Source organism: Mesoplodon bidens, assembly GCF_964165515.1.
Source record: "Mesoplodon bidens genome assembly, chromosome: 2".
NCBI lineage: Eukaryota > Metazoa > Chordata > Mammalia > Artiodactyla > Ziphiidae > Mesoplodon > Mesoplodon bidens.
In genome coordinates this window covers 120,566,596-120,590,958 of record NC_138177.1, presented here as the reverse complement: position 1 = coordinate 120,590,958, position 24,363 = coordinate 120,566,596, and the positions used below count along the sequence as shown (strand labels likewise).

The 24,363-nt window shown below is 35.5% G+C and overlaps 1 protein-coding gene across 2 annotated transcripts in view; it reads left to right on the top strand.

Annotated features, from left to right (window-relative positions):
• The window catches only part of ACADM (acyl-CoA dehydrogenase medium chain), a 48,819-nt gene extending 24,675 nt beyond the window's left edge, over window positions 1–24,144 (top strand). Inside the window, exons 8-12 of one of the 2 annotated variants that reach the window (XM_081225771.1) lie at window positions 995–1,103; window positions 4,979–5,119; window positions 5,681–5,776; window positions 21,801–22,049; window positions 23,339–24,144. In XM_081225771.1, coding sequence (XP_081081897.1) covers window positions 995–1,103; window positions 4,979–5,119; window positions 5,681–5,776; window positions 21,801–22,049; window positions 23,339–23,410 — 667 coding nt within the window. In that variant the 3' untranslated portion in view covers window positions 23,411–24,144. The remainder of the gene's footprint in view (window positions 1–994; window positions 1,104–4,978; window positions 5,120–5,680; window positions 5,777–21,800; window positions 22,050–23,338) is intronic. The other variant, XM_081225772.1, reaches the window with a different exon arrangement.
• Window positions 24,145–24,363: the final 219 nt, after the last annotated feature.

The following is a 24,363-nucleotide window of genomic DNA, read 5'->3' as shown; positions in this document are numbered from 1 at the left end:
TTGGCAAGAAAAGCATTACTCCTGAGAGTGAGTTTGCTGTTTATTTTAAATATGTCAATCACTTTATAAGTGTCCAGTAATATGGGGTGCTATATCACTGTCTTTAATTAAGTTATCATAATATCAGCAAGTAATAAAAAAGTGAAGAAACGATTAAAATGTAACAAGTTGAGGGAAATCCAACAATGCAAGTAGAAGCTTTCACAATTTTGAGAATTGATTAAGTACAGCGCATCATGTAGTAAGACAAATTTGGTAACATATGAAACTAGAAAACAATTTTTACTATTTTTAAAACTATTAAGTAAAACTGTAGAGTAGATGATAGTTTATTAGTTTTAAGCATAGAAAATAAATTAGTTATTTAAGAAATTAAAAAAAAAATTCTCCTATACCAGGCTATTTAGAACATGGGTTACCTGGATATTTGGATGTTTTGCCTTTTTTCCTCATGTTTTATTTTTAAATCTTCCTGGAAAGAATTCTTCTGGAGAGAAAACCCAGGAGATATTCATAATAATTCAGCTGTAACACAAACTCTGATTTTGCTGCATGAAGAGGACAGTAGTCAGAACATAGGGGTCACTGTCTCATTTCTTTTCACAGGCAGCCCCATTTACCCTCCTTTTCTAGATAACTTGTCCCTTAAATACTTAAACTAGTTTTGGGAAAGAAAAAGTGACAGTTCCAACACACACATACTTTATTTTATGTCATCTTGATACAAGGAATTTTTACTTGTCAATCAAACTACAAAAAAAAAAGCTAGATATCATATTAGTTAAGAAGTAAATGTGGGGTGAAATACTAGCTCTGCCATGTTGTAAGTATGTGACCTGGGTGAGCTTTTAAACCTCTCTGATTCTTCATTTCTTCATCTGTAAAATGGGGGTAATAATAATTGGGATTGTTGGGAGGATTAACTGAGATGGGAGTCACCATATGTTATCTGCTGATACCATTATCTATCATCATGTATGTATATGTGTATTAGGTATTTTTTATTGGCTCGTTCTGATCTGGATCCTAAGGCTCCTGCTAGTAAAGCCTTTACTGGATTTATTGTGGAAGCAGACACCCCAGGAGTACAGATTGGAAGAAAGGTAAAGTGTGTATTTATCAGTGATTAAGGCCTCCAATATTATTTTAACTATAAATTTCAAAATTACTAATTTCAGTTTCCTTTATTGAAAACATTTTGGTTGTATTAAGTTGCAATAAAAATAAATCTGCTTTTGATATTATTGGGTGAAATAGTCCTTGCTAAAGATTTTTAAGTTGAGAATAGTCATGTCAAGTAATTATTTGAAAGAGTAGCCATTCTTGGTGCCAGTCTATGGAGAATGCCAATAACAGCTGTGAGGGATAATGAAGCAGAAATTAAACTATCATTTGTATGGCCTGCCCAGTAATAGAGTTTTAGATATTTCAAAACACTTCCCCATTCTTTTTCTTTGCTCACAGCAACATTTCATGTAGGATAAGTGGCATTATGCCCATTTTATGGATTAAAACACTGTGACATAAGTTGATTACCCAAGTTCATACAACACTAAGAGAAAAATCTGTTCCTGAGAAAGTGTAGAAATGGCAAAGAGCCTTGAATGTGGGAAGGCAAGAAAAATTTTATTTGAACAAGAAAAGGTAATTTAACATATTTGAAAAGGATAGTAATATGGGGAACTTCCCTGGTGGCGCAGTGCTTAAGAATCCGCCTGCCAAAGCAGGAGACACGGGTTCGATCTCTGGTCCGGGAAGATCCCACGTGCCATGGAGCAACCAAGCCCGTGTACCACAACTACTGAGCCTGCGCTCTAGAGCCCACGTGCTGGAACTACTGAGCCCACATGCTCTAGGGCCCACGTGCCGCAACTACTGAACCCATGTGCTGCACCTACTGAAGCCGGTGCGCCTAGAGCCCATGCTGTGCAACAAGAGAAGCCACTGCAATGAGAAGCCTATGCACCGCAACGAAGAGTAGCCCCTGCTTGCTACAACTAGAGAAAGTCTGCATGCAGCAATGAAGACCCAACACAGCCAAAAATAAAAATAATATATTAAAAAAAAAAACAAAAGCACAGTAATCTGAATGCTTGGATATAATTTAGCAGTAGCATTTAAAGTAGATTAAAGAGAAAAGAGTTTAAAATTTAGTAAATCAAAGAAGGAAAGAAATGAAGTCATTAAAGTAGCCCTAGTGAGAGCTAAGGAAGCATGATTTAAGATTATAACTCTGAGAAAAGGAAGAGGAGATGCAGTTTTACAGATGTAAAACTCTTTTTTAAAGTGAATTTGTAAAAAAACCCTATTAAAACCTATTAATGACTAAATGATGTCTATATCTAAGGATTATGGAAGTTAATTAAGAGTTACATGAATTTTCTTCCAAATGGGTAAAGGTTCAGATTATCTTGTCAGATATTAGACTAAGGGTGGCATAACCTGAACTGGAAAGGCTACTTTGAGTTGACTAAGTCATGCAAACTTCTAAACCAATCATATGTATTTGTATGTTTTATTAAAAGCCATGAGAATCTCTCTTTTGTACCAAAGCCTCTTCAAAATGGAAGCATGTTGCTAATGTATGTAAGAGGGGTACTTTCCCTTTTAGGCCGTAGAATGTTAAAAGTGGAAGATACCCTACACATTTTTTATGGTCTGTTTGCTGAACACTGAAACTGAAATCCAAGTGAAATGATTTACTCAAGGTTACATACTTAAGAGGCAGAGTTGAGATCAGTGCTAACGTGTCCTAGAAACTTGCCTAGTGCAGTTTCCTACACTGTATTATTCTATACTTTCTTTTAAGATAGATATTAAAGGTAGACTGCACTTCACAAATAAAACTATAATGAGATTATTGTATATAACAAAATAGAAGTACTAAGAATGGTTGTGCTTCTTCCAAGCAATTGGTTTGTTTTTATTTATGTTTTATTCATTTTTCCTTTTTAGGGATGGTTGCTAGAAAACTCAGGGCCAAATTTATGGCTGTCTCTAGAAAACGTAAAGGTCCTGACAGATTATATTTTATTACCTAGTAAACCGACTTCTGATTTTATCTTGCTATGTCTAGTCTCACTTTCCTTTTTCCCATATTCTAACTTTAAAAAAAATCTCTAATTCAATAAATATTTATTATTGAGTTCATACTGTATGCTAGGCATTATTCAAGGTATTGAGGATACTGTATGGATCAAAACAGAAAAAATTAGATCCTGCCCTTGAGGATCTAATTTTCTAGTGAGAGAGATAGATAGTTATATTGTATATATTTAAATCTCCTTAAGTCTTTTTTGAAATTATCAGAATTTTACAAATTTGTGAAATCTGATGTTTTTCAAAATGTTTTGTGTTTTAGAAATTATATGGCTTGAGATGAGTCCAGGAAGCATTTTGGTTTTAAATGTTCTGGTGTTTGGGATGAGTCTGGGAAACAGGATAGAGTAAAACTGTTTTCGTAAACAGTGTTTTCTCATTATGTCTGAGTGAGGGTCTAAAGGTACTAGAGTTTATCAACTTATAAAGACAAAGAGATGTTGGGTTTTTTCTCAAACTATATGTTAGTGTCACTATTTTTCAAGCCTGGAAGCAGATTATTAGTATTAAATCAAGTAAATTAAAGAATTTGTTTACAGCTCTACGTTCCCATTGCCCCTGATTCTCATGCTGCTTATTAAAAATGAGATTAAATTGTTAAGATGGGTCATGATATCTGCAACTTCCTCTCAAGTAATTCAGCAAATAATGCTAATAGTTATACGCACCCACAAAACACAGAAATAAAGGAAATGTGCCAAAATTGGCAACTCTAGGTAAAGATGAGGTATTCATTTTACTACTCTTGCAGTTCTTCTGTTGGTTTGAAAATTTTTTTAAATGAAATGTTGAGGGGATATAGCTACCTTGGCAATTTCTTTTTTCACATATATGTTTTATTGAAGTGTAGTTGATTTATAATGTGTTAATTTCTGCTGTACAGAAAGGTGATTCAGTTATACATATATATATTCTTTTTCATATTCTTTTCCATTATGTTTTATCACAGGATATTGAATATAGTTCCCTGTGCTATACAGTAGGAACTTGTTGTTTATCCATCTCATATATATATATATATATATATATATATATATATATATATATATATATATATATATATGAGTTTGTATCTGCTAATCCCAAACTCCCAATCCTTCCCTCCCCCACCTCCACCCCCTCCTTGGCAACCACAGGTTTGTTCTCTATGTCTGTGAATCTGTTTCTGTTTCATAGATATGTTTATTTGTCATATATTTTAGATTCCACATATAAGTGATATCATATTGTATTTGCCTTTCTGTTTCTGACTTACTTCACTTAGTATGATAATCTCTAGGTCCATCCATGTTACTGAAAATGGCATTATTTCATTCTTTTTATGGCTGAGTAATATTCCATTGTGTGTGTGTGTTTTATATATATATATATATATATAATACATATATATATATATATATAATACACACACACACACACACACATCTTTATCCGTTCATCTGTCAATGGACATTTAGGTTGTTTCCATGTCTTGGCTATTGTGAATAGTGCTGCTGTTAACATAGGGGTGCATGTATCTTTTCAAATTATAGTTTTGTCTGGGTATATACCCAGGAGTGGAGTTGCTGGATCATATGGTAACTCTATTTTTTGTTTTTTGAGGAACCTCCATACTGTTTTCTATAGTGGCTGCACCAATTTACATTCCCACCAACATCTTGTCTCTGATTCACTGGCCTGTCTTGCAGTGAGCAGAGTGAGCTTGGACTCAGTAACAACTGTAGTCCAATAAAGCTATCTTTACAAAACAGGCATTGCAGGCCATAGTTTGTCCACCTCTGTCTCAGACAATTGCAGAAAAGTCATAAAACAGTGGTTAAAGCAAGAATACATGCTAGCTCAAAAAATGTTCCTTAATATATCTTGTTTTCCTTATTAGGAATTAAATATGGGCCAGCGATGTTCAGATACAAGAGGAATTGTCTTTGAAGATGTGAGAGTACCTAAGGAAAATGTTTTAATTGGTGAGGGAGCTGGTTTCAAAATTGCAATGGGAGCTTTTGATAAAACCAGACCTCTAGTAAGTAATATGACTTAATAACCTTTATAGGATTTTTCATTTATTACATTGAGTAGTTTTATTTTAACACTGTATTCTTGGTCTCTATTTCTTTTTTAATATCTGCTTCTTTTATAAGGAAAGAGGGATATTGTTTTTTGTTTGTTTTAGAATTCTTCAACACTCTTGCTGTTACAGAAGTTATTTTAGTAAATACAGAATTACTATAGCTGTTTGATTTACAAAGAAGCATTTCACACTTAATCATTCCTGCTGATGTGTACTCATTCCTCTTCCCTCACTCATTAGGAGTATTTCCCCCGAGAAGCTTTCCCTTGTTAAACAGAAAGAATGACTTGTCTCTAGGCTATGATCCTGTGCCTTACAAATGCCTTCCATTAACCTTTAATTCATAAATAATATAAATTTAAATGCTTGTTGTCTCCCCCACCCTTTATTGCCTTAAGGTATAGGTCAGCTTCTCTTTGTGTAATCCTTAACTTAGATTTTAGGCAAATAGCCATTATACATGTGTTTTAAAGACAACATGAACTTTTGCTTTGTAAAATGTTAAAATACTAGGTAGCAGCTGGTGCTGTGGGACTAGCACAAAGAGCTTTGGATGAAGCTACCAAGTATGCCCTGGAGAGGAAAACTTTTGGAAAGCTGCTTGTAGAGGTAATTTTAATACTGTACTTGCTTTGTTCAAATGTAAAGACATTCATTTTCATCTAAATATTTGAAAATTATCTTTTAAGTACAAAATAATTTATTTGTGCTTTGGTAGTAAGAAGATAATGTGAACTGTCAGGGTGAGTTTTAATTTATTTATTTGTTTATTTATTTTAAATATTTATTTATTTATTTGGCTGCGCAGGGTCTTCATTCTGGCAGGCGGGCTCCTTAGTTGTGGCATGCGAACTCTTAGTTGTGGCATGCATGTGGGATCCAGTTCCCAGACCAGGGATTCAACCCAGGCCCCCTGTATTGGGAGCATGGAGTGTTAACCACTGTGCCACCAGGGAAGTCCCCAGGGTGGGTTTTAAGAATAGATTTTCTTTAGACTCTGCTACTAACTATTGTCCACTTTGGGGATTCTGTTAATTAAGAAGAAAAAGAACAGCTAATATTTGAGTGCCTTTGGTGTACCTGACACTGTGATACACATTTAAAATATATTATGTATTTCCTCCATTACACTCTTGTTTTGGTAGTACTATAATTTCCATTAAAGATCAGGAGACTGCAACTCAGAGAGAATAAATAATTTATCCAAGGATACACAATTTAGAAGTCATAGGTCCAGGATTCCATTTCATGCTCTTAATTCATGTTACTTCTCATGTCTTCTTGAGTATCAAGTAATTTTAGTACTATTTATTATTTTTCTATTATTTTTTTTTTGGCTGCACCACACGGCCTACAGGATCTTAGTTCCCCAACCAGGGATTGAACTTGGGCCCTTGGGGCAGTGAAAGCTCAGAGTCCTAACCACTGGACCGTCAGGGAATTCCCAGGAAATTTTTAATCTTATTTTTTCAAATGTTGATGTTCCCCCATTGTCTATATTCTCTCCTATAGCTCCTGTTAACTATAGGTTGTACAGTGAACACTCCCTGTTTCTACCTGTGTGTCAGTGGTTCTCAAGCTATCTGTGGTGAAAGATTGTTTTTAATTTCCAATCAATTGTGAACCATTATTCTTGTAAAATATAAGAATGTCACAATAATATCAAATTGTTGCAAATGCTTACTCTCACTTTCTGTATCATGAACTAGTCCAGTAACAATTTGTGGACTGGCGGTGATCCACAGATCAAACTTGGATTAGTACTGCTCTGTATCTCTTAACCTCAATTTTGTAATTTATCTTTGCTGTATTCTAGATAATTTTCTCAGATTTGCTTTTCAGTTTTTCTTACCCTGTGTCTAATCTGCTACTTAATGCATATAATGACTTTTTTCATTTCTAGAATTTATATTTGGTTCTTTTTCATCTCCACCCTTTCTTTTATGGTAGCCTGGTTTTTTTAACATAGCTTCTCATTCTCCTTTTATCTCCTTAATTATAAAATACTTAAGTTATAGTCACTTTCTGATTTTTTTTCTGTTATCTCAAGTTATTAGGGTGATTATTTTTTTGGTCTGTTGCATATGTTCTTTCTGTCATGACAAGTTATTTCCTCTCTTAATTTTTGCTTGTAAGTTTATCTGCAGCAGGTATTATTTTCCTTCAGTGCATTGTGGAAACATCCAGGGGAATTGGTTTTTGTACTTTTATCAGGTAGTCCAGAGGTTTCAGCATTCTAAGAGCTGTTTTTAAATCAAGTATTTCTTTGTGTTTGTCAACAAAAAGAGACTCTACATTAGCTCATTTATGTTGCCAGAACTATATGTATACAGATTAGTGGAATGTATATTTATTACTAAATATTGGTTTAGTTTAATTGTAAACAGATAACATACTTTCCAGGTCCTCCCCACCAAGTATCTGATGATAACTCTTCTGGCTATTTTCAACTCAATATGGAATCTTTTATGTTCCACTTCTTACAGACTCTGAAGTTGATATTTTTTCCTCATGGCTCTTACTGTTAAGTGTAGAAAAGTCATTGTTTTAGCTTACTACTTTTCTAGGCTAAACAAAAGTAACACTAAAGGGCTGATTTATATATAGCTTTGGTCTGTTATTTCCATAAAGAAAGAAAAGATTTTTTTTGGTTCTGTTTCAAGAGACACTATGGAGTGTAGTACTCTAATCACAGCTCTCCTATTCACTACCATGTTTATTATTGTTGTTATTATCACTTCTTTCTTTAAGAGAACACTATGTCACTATTTATCCTCACAGTGCTTAACTTGATGTGGCTAAAGAAAGCTGCCAAAAACAGAGAATGGTACTTTTTTAACCAATGAGTAGAACTAGAAACATTGATAACAAATTACGGGATGGTAGAATCTCTTAATGGCAATAACTGCCTACTCCTTTTTCTAGTCAAAACCCTCCATCCAGGTGAAGTTGGAGTGGTTTGGGATGATATGAAAAAATCTGTTGAGAATAACTTCCGTTTGTATTGATTATTATTGCTAGTTAACAGTAACTTTTCTTGAGGGGAAAATGGATGAGGGGACATGTTATTTGGGACATAAGACTGAAATAAGATATACTTAGAAAGAAATACACTTATATCTCCTTGTTACTTAACCATTTTATGCTCAAAATTCTTTCATATCTTCTCATCACACTCAGATTAAAATCCAGAGTCCTTAAAATGGTCATCTGTCAGCCACAGTGACCTTTTGTTGTTGTTTTTAACTATACTCTTCCCCCTAGATATCCACTTGCTCATTCATTTCACTAAAGAATGTACCCTTGATTACCCTGCGTAAAATAACACCTCCAACATTCTATATAGTATTCCCACTTTTTTTCTTTGTCTTAGCACTGCCCAACATTATACCATGTATGTGTTTGTTTATTGTCTTTCTTTACTGCCTCACTAGAATGTAATATCCATAAAAGTAGTAAATTTCTGTTTTGGAAACTTTTATACTTCTAGCACTTACGATATGTTTTGCAGTGTGAACTTCTCAACAAATAGTAGTAATTGAACTGCTACTATATTAAAATATTAATAAATAGCTGCTTTCTTTGTTCTAGGCACTATCCTAAGTGCTCTACATATATTAATTCATTTAATCCACAAAATACTATAGAGTAAGTACTGGTAGTCTTATTTATTGTATGTAAGAACATAAGTAAATGATGAAATCAAGATTTGAACCCAGGGAGGACCTTCAAGATGGTGGAGAAGTGAGACGTGAAGATTGCCTTCCTCCCCACAAGTACATCAGAAATACATCTACATGTGGAACAACTCCTACAGAACACCTCCTGAATGCTTGCAGAAGACCTCAGACTTTCCAAAAGGCAAGAAACTCTCCACATACCTGGGTGGGGCAAAAGAAAAAAGAAAAAACGGAGACAAAAGAATAGGGATGGGACCTGCACTTCTGGGAGGGAGCTGTTAAGGAGGAAAGGTTTCCATACACTAGGAAGCCTCTTCACTGGTGGAGACGGGAGTGGCGGGGTGGGGGGGAAGCTTCGGAGCCATGGAGGAGAGCGCAGCAACAGGGGTGCAGAGGACAAAGCAGGGAGATTCCCGCACAGAGGATCAGTGCTGACCAGCACCCACGAGCCTGAGAGGCTTGTCTGCTCACCCGCCGGGGCAGGCGGGGGCTGGGAGCTGAGGCTCGGGCTTCGGTCGGATCCCAGGGAGAGGACTGGGGTTGGCTGCATGAACACAGCCTGAAGGGGGCTAGTGCACCACAGCTAGCCAGGAGGGAGTCCGGGCAAAAGTCTGGACCTGCCTAAGAAGCAAGAGACCATTGTTGTGGGTTGCACGAGGAGAGGGGATTCATTCAGAGCACTGCTTAAATGAGCTACAGAGATGGGTGTGAGCCGCGGCTATTAGCGCAGACACCAAGACGGGCATGAAACGCTAAGGCTGCTGCTGCAGCCACCAAGAAGCCTGTGTGCAAGCACAGGTCAGTATTCACACCTCCCCTCCTGGGAGCCTGTGCAGCCTGCCACTGCCACGGTCCCGTGATCCAGGGACAACTTCGCCAGGAGAACACATGGCACGCCTCACGCTGTTGCAATGTCATGCTGGCCTCTGTCGATGCAGGCTCGCCCCTCATTCTGTACCCCTACCCCCCCGGCCTGAGTGAGCCAGAGCCCCCTAATCAGCTGCTACTCTAACCTCCTCCTTTCTGAGTGAAGAAGAGATGAGCTCAGGTGACCTACATGCGGAGGTGGGACCAAATACAAAGCTGAACCCCAGGAGCTGTGTGAACAAAGAAGAGAAAGGGAAATCTCTTCCAGTAGCCTCTGGAGCAGCAGATTAAATCTCCACAATCAACTTGATGTACCCTGCATCTGTGGAATACCTGAATAGACAACGAATCATCCCAAAATTGAGGCGGTAGACTTTGGGAGCAACGCTATATATTTTTTTACTTTTTCTCTTTTTGTGAGTGTGCATGTGTATGCTTCTTGGTGTGATTTTGTCTGTATAGCTTTGCTTTTACCATTTGTCCTAGGGTTCTGTCTGTCTGGTTTTTTTTTTTTCTTTTTTTTTTTTTTTAAGTATAGTTTTTAGCACCTGTTATCATTAGTGGATTTGTTTTTTGGTTTGGTTGCTCTCGTTTCTTTTTTTCTTTTTTCTTTTTTTTTTTGTGGTACGTGGGCCTCTCACTGTTGTGGCCTCTCCCGTTGCGGAGCACAGGCTCCGGACGCGCAGGCTCAGCGGCCATGGCTCACGGGCCCAGCTGCTCCGCAGCATGTGGGATCTTCCTGGACTGGGGCACGAACCCACGTTCTCTGCATCGGCAGGCGGACTCTCAACCACTGCGCCACCAGGGAAGCCCTCACTTTTTAATTTTAAATAATTTTTTAATTTTTAATTTTAATAACTTTATTCTTTCCTTCCTTCCTTCCTTCCTTCCTTCCTTCCTTCCTTCCTTCCTTCCTTCCTTCCTTCCTTTCTTTCTTTCTTTCTTTCTTTCTCCCTTTTATTCTAAGCCGTGTGGCTGACAGGGTCTTGGTGCTCTGGCTGGGTGTCAGACCTGTGCCTCTGAGGTGGGAGAGCCGAGTTCAGGATATTGGTCCACCAGAGATCTCTCGGCTCCACGTAATGTTAAATGGTGAAAGCTCTCCCAGAGATCTCCATCTCAACGCTAAGACCAAGCTCCACTCAACAACTAGCAAGCTGCAGTGCTGGACACCCTATGCCAAACAACTAACAAGACAGGAACACAACCCCACCCATTAGCAGAGATGCTGCCTAAAATCATAATAAAGTCACAGACACCCCAAAACACACACTGGACACTGTCCTGCCCACCAGAAAGACAAGATCCAGCCTCATCCTCCAGAACACAGGCACCAGTCTCCTCCACAAGGAAGCCTACACAACCCACTGAACCAGACTTAGCCAATGGGGGGAGACACCACAAACAACAGGAACTACAAACCTGCAGCCTGCGAAAAGGAGACCCAAAACACAGTAAGTTAAGCAAAATGAGAAGACAGAGAAACACACAGCAGATGAAGGAGCAAGGTAAAAACCCACCAGACCTAACAAATGAGGAAATAGGCAGTCTACCTGAAAAAGAATTCAGAGTAATAATAGTAAAGATGATCCAAAATCTTGGAAATAGAATGGAGAAAATACAAGAAACGTTTAACAAGGACTTAGAAGAACTAAAGAGCAAACAAACAATGATGAACAACACAATAAATGAAATTAAAAGTTCTCTAGAAGGAATCAAGAGCAGAATAATTGAGGCAGAAGAACGGATAAGTGACCTGGAAGATAAAATAGTGGAAATAACTACTGCAGAGCAGAATAAAGAAAAAAGAATGAAAAGAATTGAGGAGCATCTTAGAGACATCTGGGACAACATTAAATGCACCAACATTTGAATTATAGGGGTCCCAGAAAAAGAAGAGAAAAAGAACGGGACTGAGAAAATATTTGAAGAGATTATACTTGAAAACTTCCCGAATATGGGAAAGGAAAGATAATCAAGTTCAGGAAACAGAGGGAGTACCATACAGGAAAATCCAAGGAGAAACACACCAAGACACATATTAATCAAACTATCAAAAATCAAATACAAAGAAAAAATATTAAAAGCCACAAGGGAAAAGCAACAAATAAAATACAAGGGAATCCCTATAAGGTTACCAGCTGATCTTTCAGCAGAAACTCTGCAAGCCAGAAAGGAGTGGCAGGACATATTTAAAGTGATGAAAGGGAAAAACCTACAACCAAGATTACTCTACCCAGAAAGGATCTCATTCAGATTTGATGGAGAAATTAAAAACTTTATAGATAAGCAAGAGCTAAGAGAATTCAGCGCCACCAAACAAGCTTTACAACAAACGCTAAAGGAACTTCTCTAGGCAGGAGACACAAGAGAAGGAAAAGACCTACAATAACAAACCCAAAACAATTAAGAAAATGGTAATAAGAACATACATAGCGATAATTACCTTAAATGAAAATGAATTAAATGCTCCAACCAAAAGACACAGACTGGCTGAATGGATACAAAAACAAGACCCATATATATGCTGTCTACAAGAGACCCAATTCAGACCTAGGGATACATATGGACTGAAAGTGAGGGGATGGAAAAAAGATATTCCATGCAAATGGAAATCAAAAGAAAGCTGGAGTAGCAATTCTCATATCAGACCAAATAGACTTTAAAATAAAGACTATTACAAGAGACAAAGACACCACATAATGATCAAGGAATCAATCCAAGAAGAAGATATAACAATTGAAAATATTTATGTACCCAACATAGAAGCATCTCAATACATAAGGCAAATGCTAACAGCCATAAAAGGGGAAATTGACAGTAACACAATAATAGTAAGGGACTTGAACACGCCACTTTAACCAATGGACAGATCATCAAAAATGAAAATAAATAAGGAAACACAAGCTTTAAATGATACATTTAACAAGATGGACTTAACTGATATTTATAAGACATTCCATCCAAAAACAACAGAATACACTTTCTTCTCACGTGCTCATGGAACATTCTCCAGGATAGATCATATCCTGGGTCACAAATCAAGCCTTGGTAAATTTAACAAAATTGAAATCATATCAGGTATCTTTTCCTACTACAACGCTATGAGACTAGATATCAGCCATGGGAAAAAATCTGTAAAAAATACAAATACATGGAGGCTAAACAATACACTAATTAATAACCAAGAGATAAGTGAAGAAATCAAATAAGAAATCAAAAAATACCTAGAGACAAATGACAATGGAGACACGACGACCCAAAACCTATGGGATGCAGCAAAAGCAGTTCTAAGAGGGAAGTTTATAGCAATACACTCCTACCTCAAGAAACAAGAAACATCGCAAATAAACAACCTAACCTTACACCTAAAGCAATTAGAGAAAGAAGAATAAAAAAACCCCTAAGTTTGTAGAAGGAAAGAACTCATAAAGATCAGATCAGAAATAAATGAAAAATAAATGAAGGAAACAGTAGCAAAGATCAGTAAAACTAAAAGCTGGTTCTTGGAGAAGATAAACAAAATTGATAAGCCATTAGCTAGAATCATCAAGAAAAAAAGGGGAAGACTCAAATCAATAGAATTAGAAATGAAAAAGGAGAAGTAACTACTGACACTGCAGAAATACAAAAGATCATGAGAGATTACTACAAGCAACTCTGTCAATAAAATGGACAACCTGGAAGAAATGGACAAATTCTTAGAAAAGCACAACCTTCTGAGCCTGACCAGGAAGAAATAGAAAATATGAACAGACCAATCACAAGCACAAAAGTTGAAACGGTGATTAAAAACCTTCCAACAACCAAAGCCCAGGACCAGATGGATTCACAGGCGAATTCTGTCAAACATTTAGAGAAGAGCTAACACCTATCCTTCTCAAACTCTTCCAAAATATAGCAGAGGGAGGAACACTCCCAAACCCATTCTACGAGACCACCATCATCCTGATACCAAAACCAGACAAAGATGTCACAAAGAAAGAAAACTACAGGCCAATATCACTGATGAACATACGTGCAAAAATCCTCAACAAAATACTAGCAAACAGAATCCAACAGCAAACTAAAAGGATCATACACCATGATCAAGTGGGGTTTATTCCAGGAATGCAAGGATTCTTCAATATATGCAAATCAATCAATGTGATACACCATATTAACAAATTGGAGGAGAAAAAGTATATGATCATCTCAATAGATGCAGAAAAAGCTTTTGACAAAATTCAACACCCATTTATGTTAAAAACCCTCCAGAAAGTAGGCATAGAGGGAAATTACCTCGACATAACAAAGGCCATATATGACAAACCCACAGCCAACATTGTTCTCAATGGTAAAAAACTGAAACAATTTCCACTAAGATCAGGAAGAAGACAGGGTTGCTCACTCTCAGCACTATTATTCAATATAGTATTGGAAGTTTTATCCACACCAGTCAGAGAAGAAAAGGAAATAAAAGAAATCCAAATTGGAAAAGAAGAAGTAAAGCTGTCACTGTTTGCAGATGACATGATACTATACATAGAGAATCCTAAAGATGCTACCAGAAAACTACTAGAGCTAATCAATGAATTTGGTAAAGTAGCGGGATACAAATTAATGCACAGAAATCTCTTGTATTCTTATACACTAATGATGCAAAATCTGAAAGAGAAATTAAGGAAACACTCCCATTTACCATTGCAACAAAAAGAATAAAATACCCAGGAATAAACCTACCTAAGGAGACAAAAGACCTGTATGCAGAAAATTATAAGACACTGATGAAAGAAATTAAAGATGATACAAACATATGGAGAGATATACCATGTTCTTGGATTGGAAGAATCAACATTGTGAAAATGACTCTACTATGCAAAGCAATCTACAGATTCAGTTCAATCTCTAACAAAGTACCAGTGGCATTTTTTACAGAACTAGAACAAAACATCTTAAAATTTGTATGGAGACACAAAAGACGCTGAATGGCCAAAGCAATCTCGAGAAAGAAAAACGAAGCTGGACGAATCAGGCTCCCTGACTTCAGACTATACTACAAAGCTACAGTAATCAAGACACTGTGATACTGGCACAAAAATGGAAATATCGATCAGTGGAGCAGGATAGAATGCCCAGAGGTAAACCCACGCACATATGGTCACGTTATCTTTGATAAAGGAGGCAAGAATATACAGTGGAGAAAAGATAGCCGTTTGAATACGTGGCGCTGGGTGAACTGTACAGCTACATGTAAAAGAATGAAATTAGAACACTGCCTAACACCGTACACAACAATAAACTCAAAATATATTAAAGACCTAAATGTAAAGCCAGACACTATAAAACCCTTAGAGGAAAACACAGGCAGAGCACTCTATGACATAAATCACAGCAAGATCCTTTTTTACCCACCTCCTAGAGAAATGGAAATAAAAAGAAAAATAAGCAAATGGGACCTAATGGAACTTAAATGCGTTTGCACAGCAAAGGAAACCATAAAAAAGATGAAAAGACAACCCTCAGAATGGGAGAAAATATTTGCAATCGATGCAACTGACAAAGGATCAATCACCAAAATATACAAGCAGCTCATTCAGCTCAATATCAAAAAAGTAAACAACCCAATCCATAAATGGGCAGAAGACCTAAATAGACATTTCTCCACAGAAAATATACAGATTGCCAACAAGCACCTGAAAGGATGCTCAACATCACTAATCATTAGAGAAATGCAAATCAAAACTACAATGAGGTGTCACCTCACACCAGTCAGGATGGCCCTCATCAAAAAAATCTACAAACAGTAAATGCTGGAGAGGGTTTGGTGAAAAGGGAACACTCTTGCACTGTTGGTGGGAATGTAAATTGATACAGCCACTATGGAGAGCATTATGGAGGTTCTTTAAAAAACTACAAATAGAACTACCATACAACCCAGCAATGCCACTACTGGGCATATACACTGAGAGAACCATAATTCAAAAGGAGTCATGTACCACAATGTTCATTGCAGCTTTATGTACAATAGGCAGGACATGGAAGCAACCTAAATGTCCATCGACAGATGAATGGATAAAGAAGATGTGGCGCATATATACAGTGGAATATTACTCATCCCTAAGAAGAAATGAACTTGAGTTATTCGTAGTGAGATGGATGGACCTAGAGTCTGTCATGCAGAGTGAAGTAAATCAGAAAGAGAAAACAAATACCATATGCTAACACATATATATGGAATATATAAAAATAATGGTTCTGAAGAACCTAGAGGCAGGACAGGAATAAAGACGCAGGTGTAGAGAATGGACTTGAGGACACGGGATGTGGGGAAGGGTAAGCTGGGAGGAAGTGAGAGAGTGGCATCACTAATATATACTACCAAATGTAAAATTGATAGCTAGTGGGAAGCAGCCGCATAGCACAGGGAGATCAGCTTGTTGCTTTTTGACTACCTAGGGGGTGGGGGGGAGGGAGATGCAAGAGGGAGGAGATATGGGGACATATGTATGTGTATAACTGGCACACTTTGTCATAAAGCAGAAACTAACACACCATTGTGAAGCAATTATATTCCAATAACAATATTTTTTTAAAAAAAAGAAAAAAAAAGATTTGAACCCAAGTAGTCACTTATTAAAGAGTCTGTCCTCTTTGCACACTCTACATGTGCTATTTCCAGAGATATAAAAGAAGTTTGATATAGCCTCTGCCTTCAGGAGCCATTGACTTTGGAGATAAGATATATATCAGAAAAGAAATATTAAGAAATAATATAGAGCAATATAACATTAAGTCCCAAAATGAGATCTACATACAGGGTTACGGAACCAAAAGGAGAGAGACTGTCTTGGGCTAGACGTGTTACAGGGATTCTGAGCTGGATTTAGAAAAGAGTTTCTCAAAGCATGGGCTGAAATGGAACTGAATGAGACTCTTTGGGAGTATTAATTAAAAACATAAACTGGGTACCACCCTAGATTTTTAAATCAAAATCTTTCAAGAGAAGCATGGGCATGTTATACCAGGTTGCTGAGGCTGTAGTGAAATAAGTGATTCTGCCTAATGCCAATGGGAATATAAATTGGTGTAACTTTTATGAACCACATTTTGGCAATATATATCTAAAGTACCTACCTTTAGGCCCACATTGCAATGGTTATCCTACAGCTATATTTCATATAATATTTATCTTTCAGATATACTCCCATTATGTGCAACATGACATATTTATAGGTTGTTTATTTCAGCATTGTGTGGAAACAGCCTAATACTATAAACAGCCAAGATTTTGATCATCAATACAGTGGAATACCGTGCAGTTCTAAAAAAGAATAAAGAAGTTCTCTATGTATTGATATATAGAGTGCTTAGATTTATTGATAAGTAAGAAAAGCAAAATGAAAACCCATCAAAATGGTAGGCTACCATATGTATAAAAAAGGGAGAGACAATGGGGGGCGGGAAAAAAATGAGGGATAGACAATAGATGTATTTGCTTACGTGTGTATATAATATCTCTGAGAAAATGAAAAACAAACTGTTAACCTGATTACCTCCAGGAGGGGGAATTAAATGGGGTGGGGAAGGGCAGGGATGATACAAGTAGGAAGAAATTTTGAACTTTCAACTGGTGGTTGTATTACCTATTCAAAAATGAAACCAAAAACAAAAAACTGAAAGAATCATTGACTTAGAAGAATGGACACAATTCAGGCAGATAGTAATAAGGGAAGATATTACTTTCCTTATCCTACATAGGAATTATTCATATTGGTTAATAATGCCTCCTCTAAGACTTAATTACCACACCGGTCTCAAGCAACTTGTCATGTTCTAAAGTACTAAACAGAGTAAATATATGAAATTGAACACCTCAGTTTTTTGTTTTATTTTCTGTGACCTTTAGTTCCTATTAGTTTGTACACAGTCATAGAATGTATGTGGTCTTTTTTATAACCTATTGGTCTTCAAAACCGATTTTGGTGTTGCATACTACACAAAGCACCTTTCTAATAATCTTAGTATTCTTGTTTCTGAATGCCTTTAGGACTTCTTTGAATGTATATTAAAGGATATGTTCCATTCCATGTCCATTGTAGAATAATTTATGTGATACAATATAAGTAAGATTAAGTAAAAAAAGTTATTCATAATCCCGTTGTCCAGAGAAAATTACTGTAAATTTTTTCATTTTGCTCTATATTCCCTTTTTCCAAAAAAAAAAAAAAAATATATATATATATATAGTACATGTGTTTGTGGTTTTTTAAATTGATGTATAGTTGACATACAATATTATATTGGTTTCAGGTGTACAACATAGTGATTTGACAGGCAGACACATTAAGAAATGATCACCACTATAAGTCTAGTAACCATCTTTCAACATACTAAATTACTGTAGTATTATTGACTATATTCCTTATGCTGTATATAACATCCCTATGACTTATTTATTTATATAACATGGGAGTGCATATATCTTTTTGAATTAGTGTTTTTCTTTTCTTCAGGTAAACCCAGAAGTGGAATTGCTGGATCATATGATAGTACTATTTTTAATTTTTTTAGGAACCTATATACTGTTTTCCATAGTGGCTGCACCAATTTACATTCCCACCAGCAGTACATGAGGGTTTCATTTTCTCCACATTGTCGCCAACACTTGTTATTGGTTGTCTTTTTGATAACAGCCTTTCTGACAGGTGTGAGGCAATATTTCACTGTGGTTTTGATTTGCATTTTCCTGATGATTAGTGACTTTGAGCATCTTTTCATGTGTCTATTGGCCATCTTTGTGTTTTTGGAAAAATATCTAATCAGGTCCTCTGCCCATTTTTTATTGGATTTCTTTTTTTGATAAGTTGCATTTTTTAATGTAATTTGGATATTAACCCTTATCAAATATATCATTTGCAAATATCTTCTCCCATTCAGTAGGTTGCTTTTTCATTTTGTTGATTTCCTTCACTGTACAAAAGCTTTTTAGTTTTTACTTTTATCTACTTCCATTTGTTTATTTTTGCTTTTGTTGCCCTTGCCTGAGGAGACAGATCCAAAAAATATTGATAAGACCAATGTAAAAAAGCATACTGCCTCTGTTTTCTTCTAGGAGTTCTATGGTTTCTGGTCTTACTTTTAATTCTTTAATCCATTTTGAGTTTATTTTTGTATATGGTGTAAAGAAATGGTCCAGTTTTGTTTTTTGCATGTAGCTGACCATTTTTTAAACTGGCTGTCTTTTCCCCATTGTATATTCTTACCTTCTTTGTTGAAGATTAATTGATCATATAAGTGTTCATTTATTTCTGGGCTTTCTATTCTGTTCCATTGATCTATGTGTCTCTTTTTGTGCCAGTGCCATACTGTTTTGATTTCTATAGCTTTGTAGTATAATTTGAAATCAGGAAGCATGATACCTCCAGCTTTGTTCTTTCTCAAGATTGCTTTGGTTTTTCAGGGTCTTTTTGGTTCCATACAAATTATAGGATTATTCTAGTTCTGTGAAAAATTCTGTTGGTATTTTGATATTCATATTGTTATGAATCTGTAGATTGCTTTGGATAATATGGGTATTTTAACAATATTAATTCTTCCAATCCATTAGCATGGACTCTCTTTCTATTTGTATCATCTATGTGTCTTTCATCAATGCCTCACAGTTTTCAGAGTACAGGTCTTTTACCTCCTTGATTACTTTTATTCCTAGCTATTCTTTTTGATGCAATTGTAAATGGAATCATTTTCTTTTCTCTTTCTGACAGATCATTATTAGCGTATAAAAATGCTACAGCATTCTAATAGTTTTTTTTGTGGAGTCTATAGGGTTTTCTATATCATCATCTGCAAACAGTGACAGTTTTACTCCTTTCTTTCTAGTGTGGATGCTTTTTACCTCTTTTTCTTGTCTGATTGTTGTGGATAGGACTTCCAATTCTGTGTTGAATAAAAGTGGTGGGAGTGGGCATCCTTGTCTTGTTCCTGATCTTAGAGGAAATGCTTTCAGCTTTTTGCCATTGAGTATGATGTTAGCTGTGGTTTTTGTCATTTATGTCCTTAATTATGTTGAGGTATGTTCCCTCTACACACACTTGGTTGAGTGTTTTTATCATAAATGGGTGTTGAATTTTGTCAAAAGCTTTTTCTGCATCTATTGAAATGTTTATATGGTTTTTATCCTTCATTTCGTTAACATGGTTTATCACGTTGACTGACTTGCGGCTATTGAACCATCATTGCATCCCTGGAATAAATCCCTCTTGATCTCATGGTATATGATCTTTTTAAGATATTAATGAACTTGGTTTGCTATTATTTGTTGAGGATTTTAGCATCTATGTTCATCTGGGATATTGGCCTATAATTTTTATGTATTTTTACTTTTTGTTTTTGGTAGTGATTTGCTTTTGGTATCAGAGTAATGCTGTCTTTGTAGAGTGAGTTTGGGAGCATTCCTTTCTCAATTTTTTGGAATAGTTTGAGAAGGATAGGTGTTAAGTCTTTGTTAAATGTCTGGTAGAATTCACCTGTGAAGCTGTCTGGTCCTGGACTTTGGTTTCTTGGGAGTTTTTCATTACTGATTCAATTTCATTACTAATTGGCCTGTTCAAATTTTTCTTCCTTTAGTCTTCTTAGGTTATATGTCTAAATGAATTTACCCGTTTCTTCCAGGTTGTCTGATTTGTTGGCATGTAATTTTTGTAGTAATCTCATGATATTTTGTGTGTCTGTGATATTGGTTGCATCTTGTCCTCTTTTGTTTCTGATTTTATTTGTTTGGGTCCTGTCTTTCTTTGATGAGTCTGGCTAAAGATTTATCAATTTTGTTTATCTTTTCAAAGAATCAGCTCTTAGTTTCATTGATCTCTTTTGTATTTTTTTGTCTTGATTTCATTTATTTCCACTCTGAGCTGTATTATTTCATTTGTTCTATTAACTTTGGACTTATTTGCTTTTCTTTTTCTAGTCTCTTTATGTGTAAGGTTAATTGTCTATTTGAGATTTTTCTTGTTTCTTGAGGAAGGCCTGTATTGCTGTAAACTTCTTAGAACTGCCTTTGTTATGTCCCATAGATTTTAGAACATTGTGTTTCCATTTTCATTTGTCTCCAGGTATTTTTAAATTTCCTCTTTGATTTCTTCAGTGAACCATTGGGTTTTTTAGTAGCATGTTGTTTAGATTCCACGTTTGTGTTTTTTGCAGGATTTTTTTTTGTTTTTGTAGTTGATTTATAGTCTCTACCATTGTGGTCAAAAAAGATGTTTGACATGATTTCAACCCTGTTACATTTATTGAGACTTTTTTTGTGGCCTCACGTTATCTATCCTGCAGAATGTTCCATGTGCTGTTTAACAGAATGTGTGTTCTGCTCTTTTGGGGTCATGAATATATTTTTCCAACACTGTAAGCATACTACATTTTTGAAATTTTCACATATCAAGGTATGGTGAACATATTTCCATCTTATAACATATCTTGGCCATCTAACTCATAGAAAACTTACTGTCTCCTCTTGAAAGTATTTGTCTAAGTCTCCTATTTAATTATGAACCTGTAGAGGTTTTATTTGTCTTTGTCACTTTCCCATCAGCACCTGATACAGTGCCACATTATTTTTCACTACCTATGGCAATTTTCTTTAAAAAATCCCAGAAGATACTCTGAAGGATCCATATAATTTTTGTGGTATTTTTGTCAAAAATTATAACCTCATTCCACTCCTGAGAAAACATCAGGCAAACCCAAATTGAGGGACAGTCTACAAAAAAATAACCAATCAGTATTATTCAAAAGTGCACCATGGTCATGAAAGAGAAGGAAAGACTAGGAAGAAATAGCAACTTAATTCAGTTGGAATCCTGGATGGGATCTTTCAACAGAAAAAGGACATTGGTGGAAAACATGGCCAAATTTGAATAAAGTATATAGTTTAGCTGATAACATTTTACCAATGTTTATTATACTATGGTTTTGTAATATGTTACCACTGGAGGAAGCAGAGTGTAACTTTTTAAGTCTAAAATTAGTTTTAAAAGTTAAAAAAAAAGTTCCAGGGAAAAAACTTTTAGTCAATAAATATCCTTAAACTTTTTTCTGTTTAATTCTAGCACCAAGGAGTATCATTTTTGCTGGCTGACATGGCAATGAAAGTTGAACTAGCTAGATTGAGTTACCAGAGAGCAGCTTGGGAGGTTGATTCTGGTCGCCGAAATACCTATTTTGCTTCTATTGCAAAGGCATTTGCTGGAGATATTGCAAATCAGGTAGCTACTGATGCTGTTCAGATTTTCGGAGGCAACGGATATAATACAGAATATCCTGTAGAAAAACTAATGAGGGATGCCAAGATCTATCAGGTAGGGTGTTAAAAATGATTTTTATTGATTTTTAAGGAACATAATATAAATGACAGTAGATTTCTGATTGTTTATAGATTTTTATGTCACAGGTAATAATAAATCATTGTAATAAATGGCTGTGAGCCTAAATTTTTGGAACTAATTAACACAAGGAAGAATGTTACATTGAAGTGTATTCCTTGAGAGAGAATAGGCTAACAAAGTAAATGGTGCAGACATGTACAGGATGTCTGGATCAGCCTTCTTTGATTCTTAACATCCCAGCTAATTGTAACCCACTCTTTGCTCTCCTAAAAGTATGTGTATCATTTAAATTAATTAAATTATTTTATTTTGAATCTCACCTGACAACTCTTGAAGTCATATTTGGGAGATAAAAAAACAACATGAGGAGAAAGTGATATAGATGACTCTGTCTTATAAATTAAATTCATGGTTAGAAAAACTTAGAGATAGGAGTAATTTAGTGAAATAAATGCTCATGTCCACATGTAGTTTAAGTAATTATAAGCCATGATTCTCAATATCTCTTCCCTTGCTTTCCTCAACCCCCAGCAAATTATTTGACAAATCCAGTCATTTGAAATCCAGAGGTAGAATCATAGAATGTTAGAGAAAGAAATTTAGACAGTGCAGCCCCTCAATTTAGACTTGAAAAAACTGAGAACCAGAATTTGTGCCTTATCCAAAGTTATGGGTTTATCTGGTAATACTCTCCCTTCCCTGGAGCTTGTAATTATTACGTTTTAGCTTTTCTCTGCCATCTGAACTAATAAATGGTTAGAAGTTTAAACTGGAAGTGAGGGCTGGCTACTAGGGCTACCTAAATGAACAAAAACAAATCCTTCCAGCATCTTTTTCTTTAGCAACTGTGTTCCTTAGGCAACAAGAGATAAAAATCAGGTTTAAGAGCAGAACAGAAAATGACTGAAGGCGACAACTAGCTAAAAACAGTTCAAAAAAGTTGGTTAAATATTTTAGCAACATTGAACTTTAGATTTCCGAAACACTTTTTGAAATGTTAATATCCTTTTCTTTGATGTTTTAAGACTGTCCTCCAAAATTTTGGTAAATGAGTTTTTATAATAATTTTAACTAATCTTCAGAGAATTTATGTATTTTCCTGGGTTTCAGAAAATCAAGTTTCAGAATCACTGTAGACTACAGACCTTATATATGGTTTGATTCAGTTTGGTATTGCAGTGGAGCTTAGAGTACTGTCCGAAATACTGGGTGTTTACATATGGAAGATATTTAACCTACATGTATTTTCTTATTTTTTGCAGATTTATGAAGGTACAGCACAAATTCAAAGGATTATTATAGCCCGTGAACACATTGGCAGGTATAAAAATTAACCAGATCACCATGTTAGTAATTGTTGAGTAATTAGAACATGATCTACTACTTAAAACTCCAGGAAAGAGAAAGAGCGGGCTTTAAGGTTTTTTCCAGTAAAAATTTTAAAAGAAGTACTCTTATACTAAACCTATGCAACTGATGCTAATAGTATTCTATTTTTGTTTAGCTTTATGACTTGCCTTTTCTATAATAAATTTGGTTTTATTAAAATTATGTGTTGTCCTTTAGTTCCACTGTACCTGAATCACATTAACCTAGAAAGATACATTTGGCTTGTTGTTTTGACCTCTTATAATTAAAGTAACAGAAATTTCTTGGAATTTCAGTGTTTTTCCAGTGACAGGAAGGAGGGTTTATAAAAGTATTCAGAATGTTCCAAAATTTACATTGAGAAAGTATTCTAGGATTTAAATAACTTGCCAGTGACTTTGTAGACTTAGTGGTATTTGTGTTAGAGGAGTTAATTTTACTGCAATTTGAAAAGCATTTGTTTTCCATTTTGTACAGTAATAACCAAAAATTTGATGTTCATATTCTCCCTTTATACAATGACCAAAAGTTACTTGAAAATCTTGTTTAATTCTGAGCCCACATTTCACTTGCCTTATTTAAAATAAATCAATAAAATTTCCCTTAAATTATTTTTATATGACTCTATTGGTCTCTGGTTAACCTTTGGTCTACTGTACAGTCTCATTCCATGCATATACATTCTAAAAATAAACTTAACTAAAATTGTTCAGTGTTGTGTATCTGTTCAATTTGTGTATCTGTATTCTTTTCAAGACGTCTTACTACTTCATGCAAGTGTGTACTTGATTTATTTACTGTGATAGAAAAAATTCATGTTTTGATTTTGAACTGCATAGTTACCTGTCCATTTGTTCATTAGATTGCATTATTAGATACTTCAGAAAATATCAGTATGAAATAATGAAAGAACCAAATG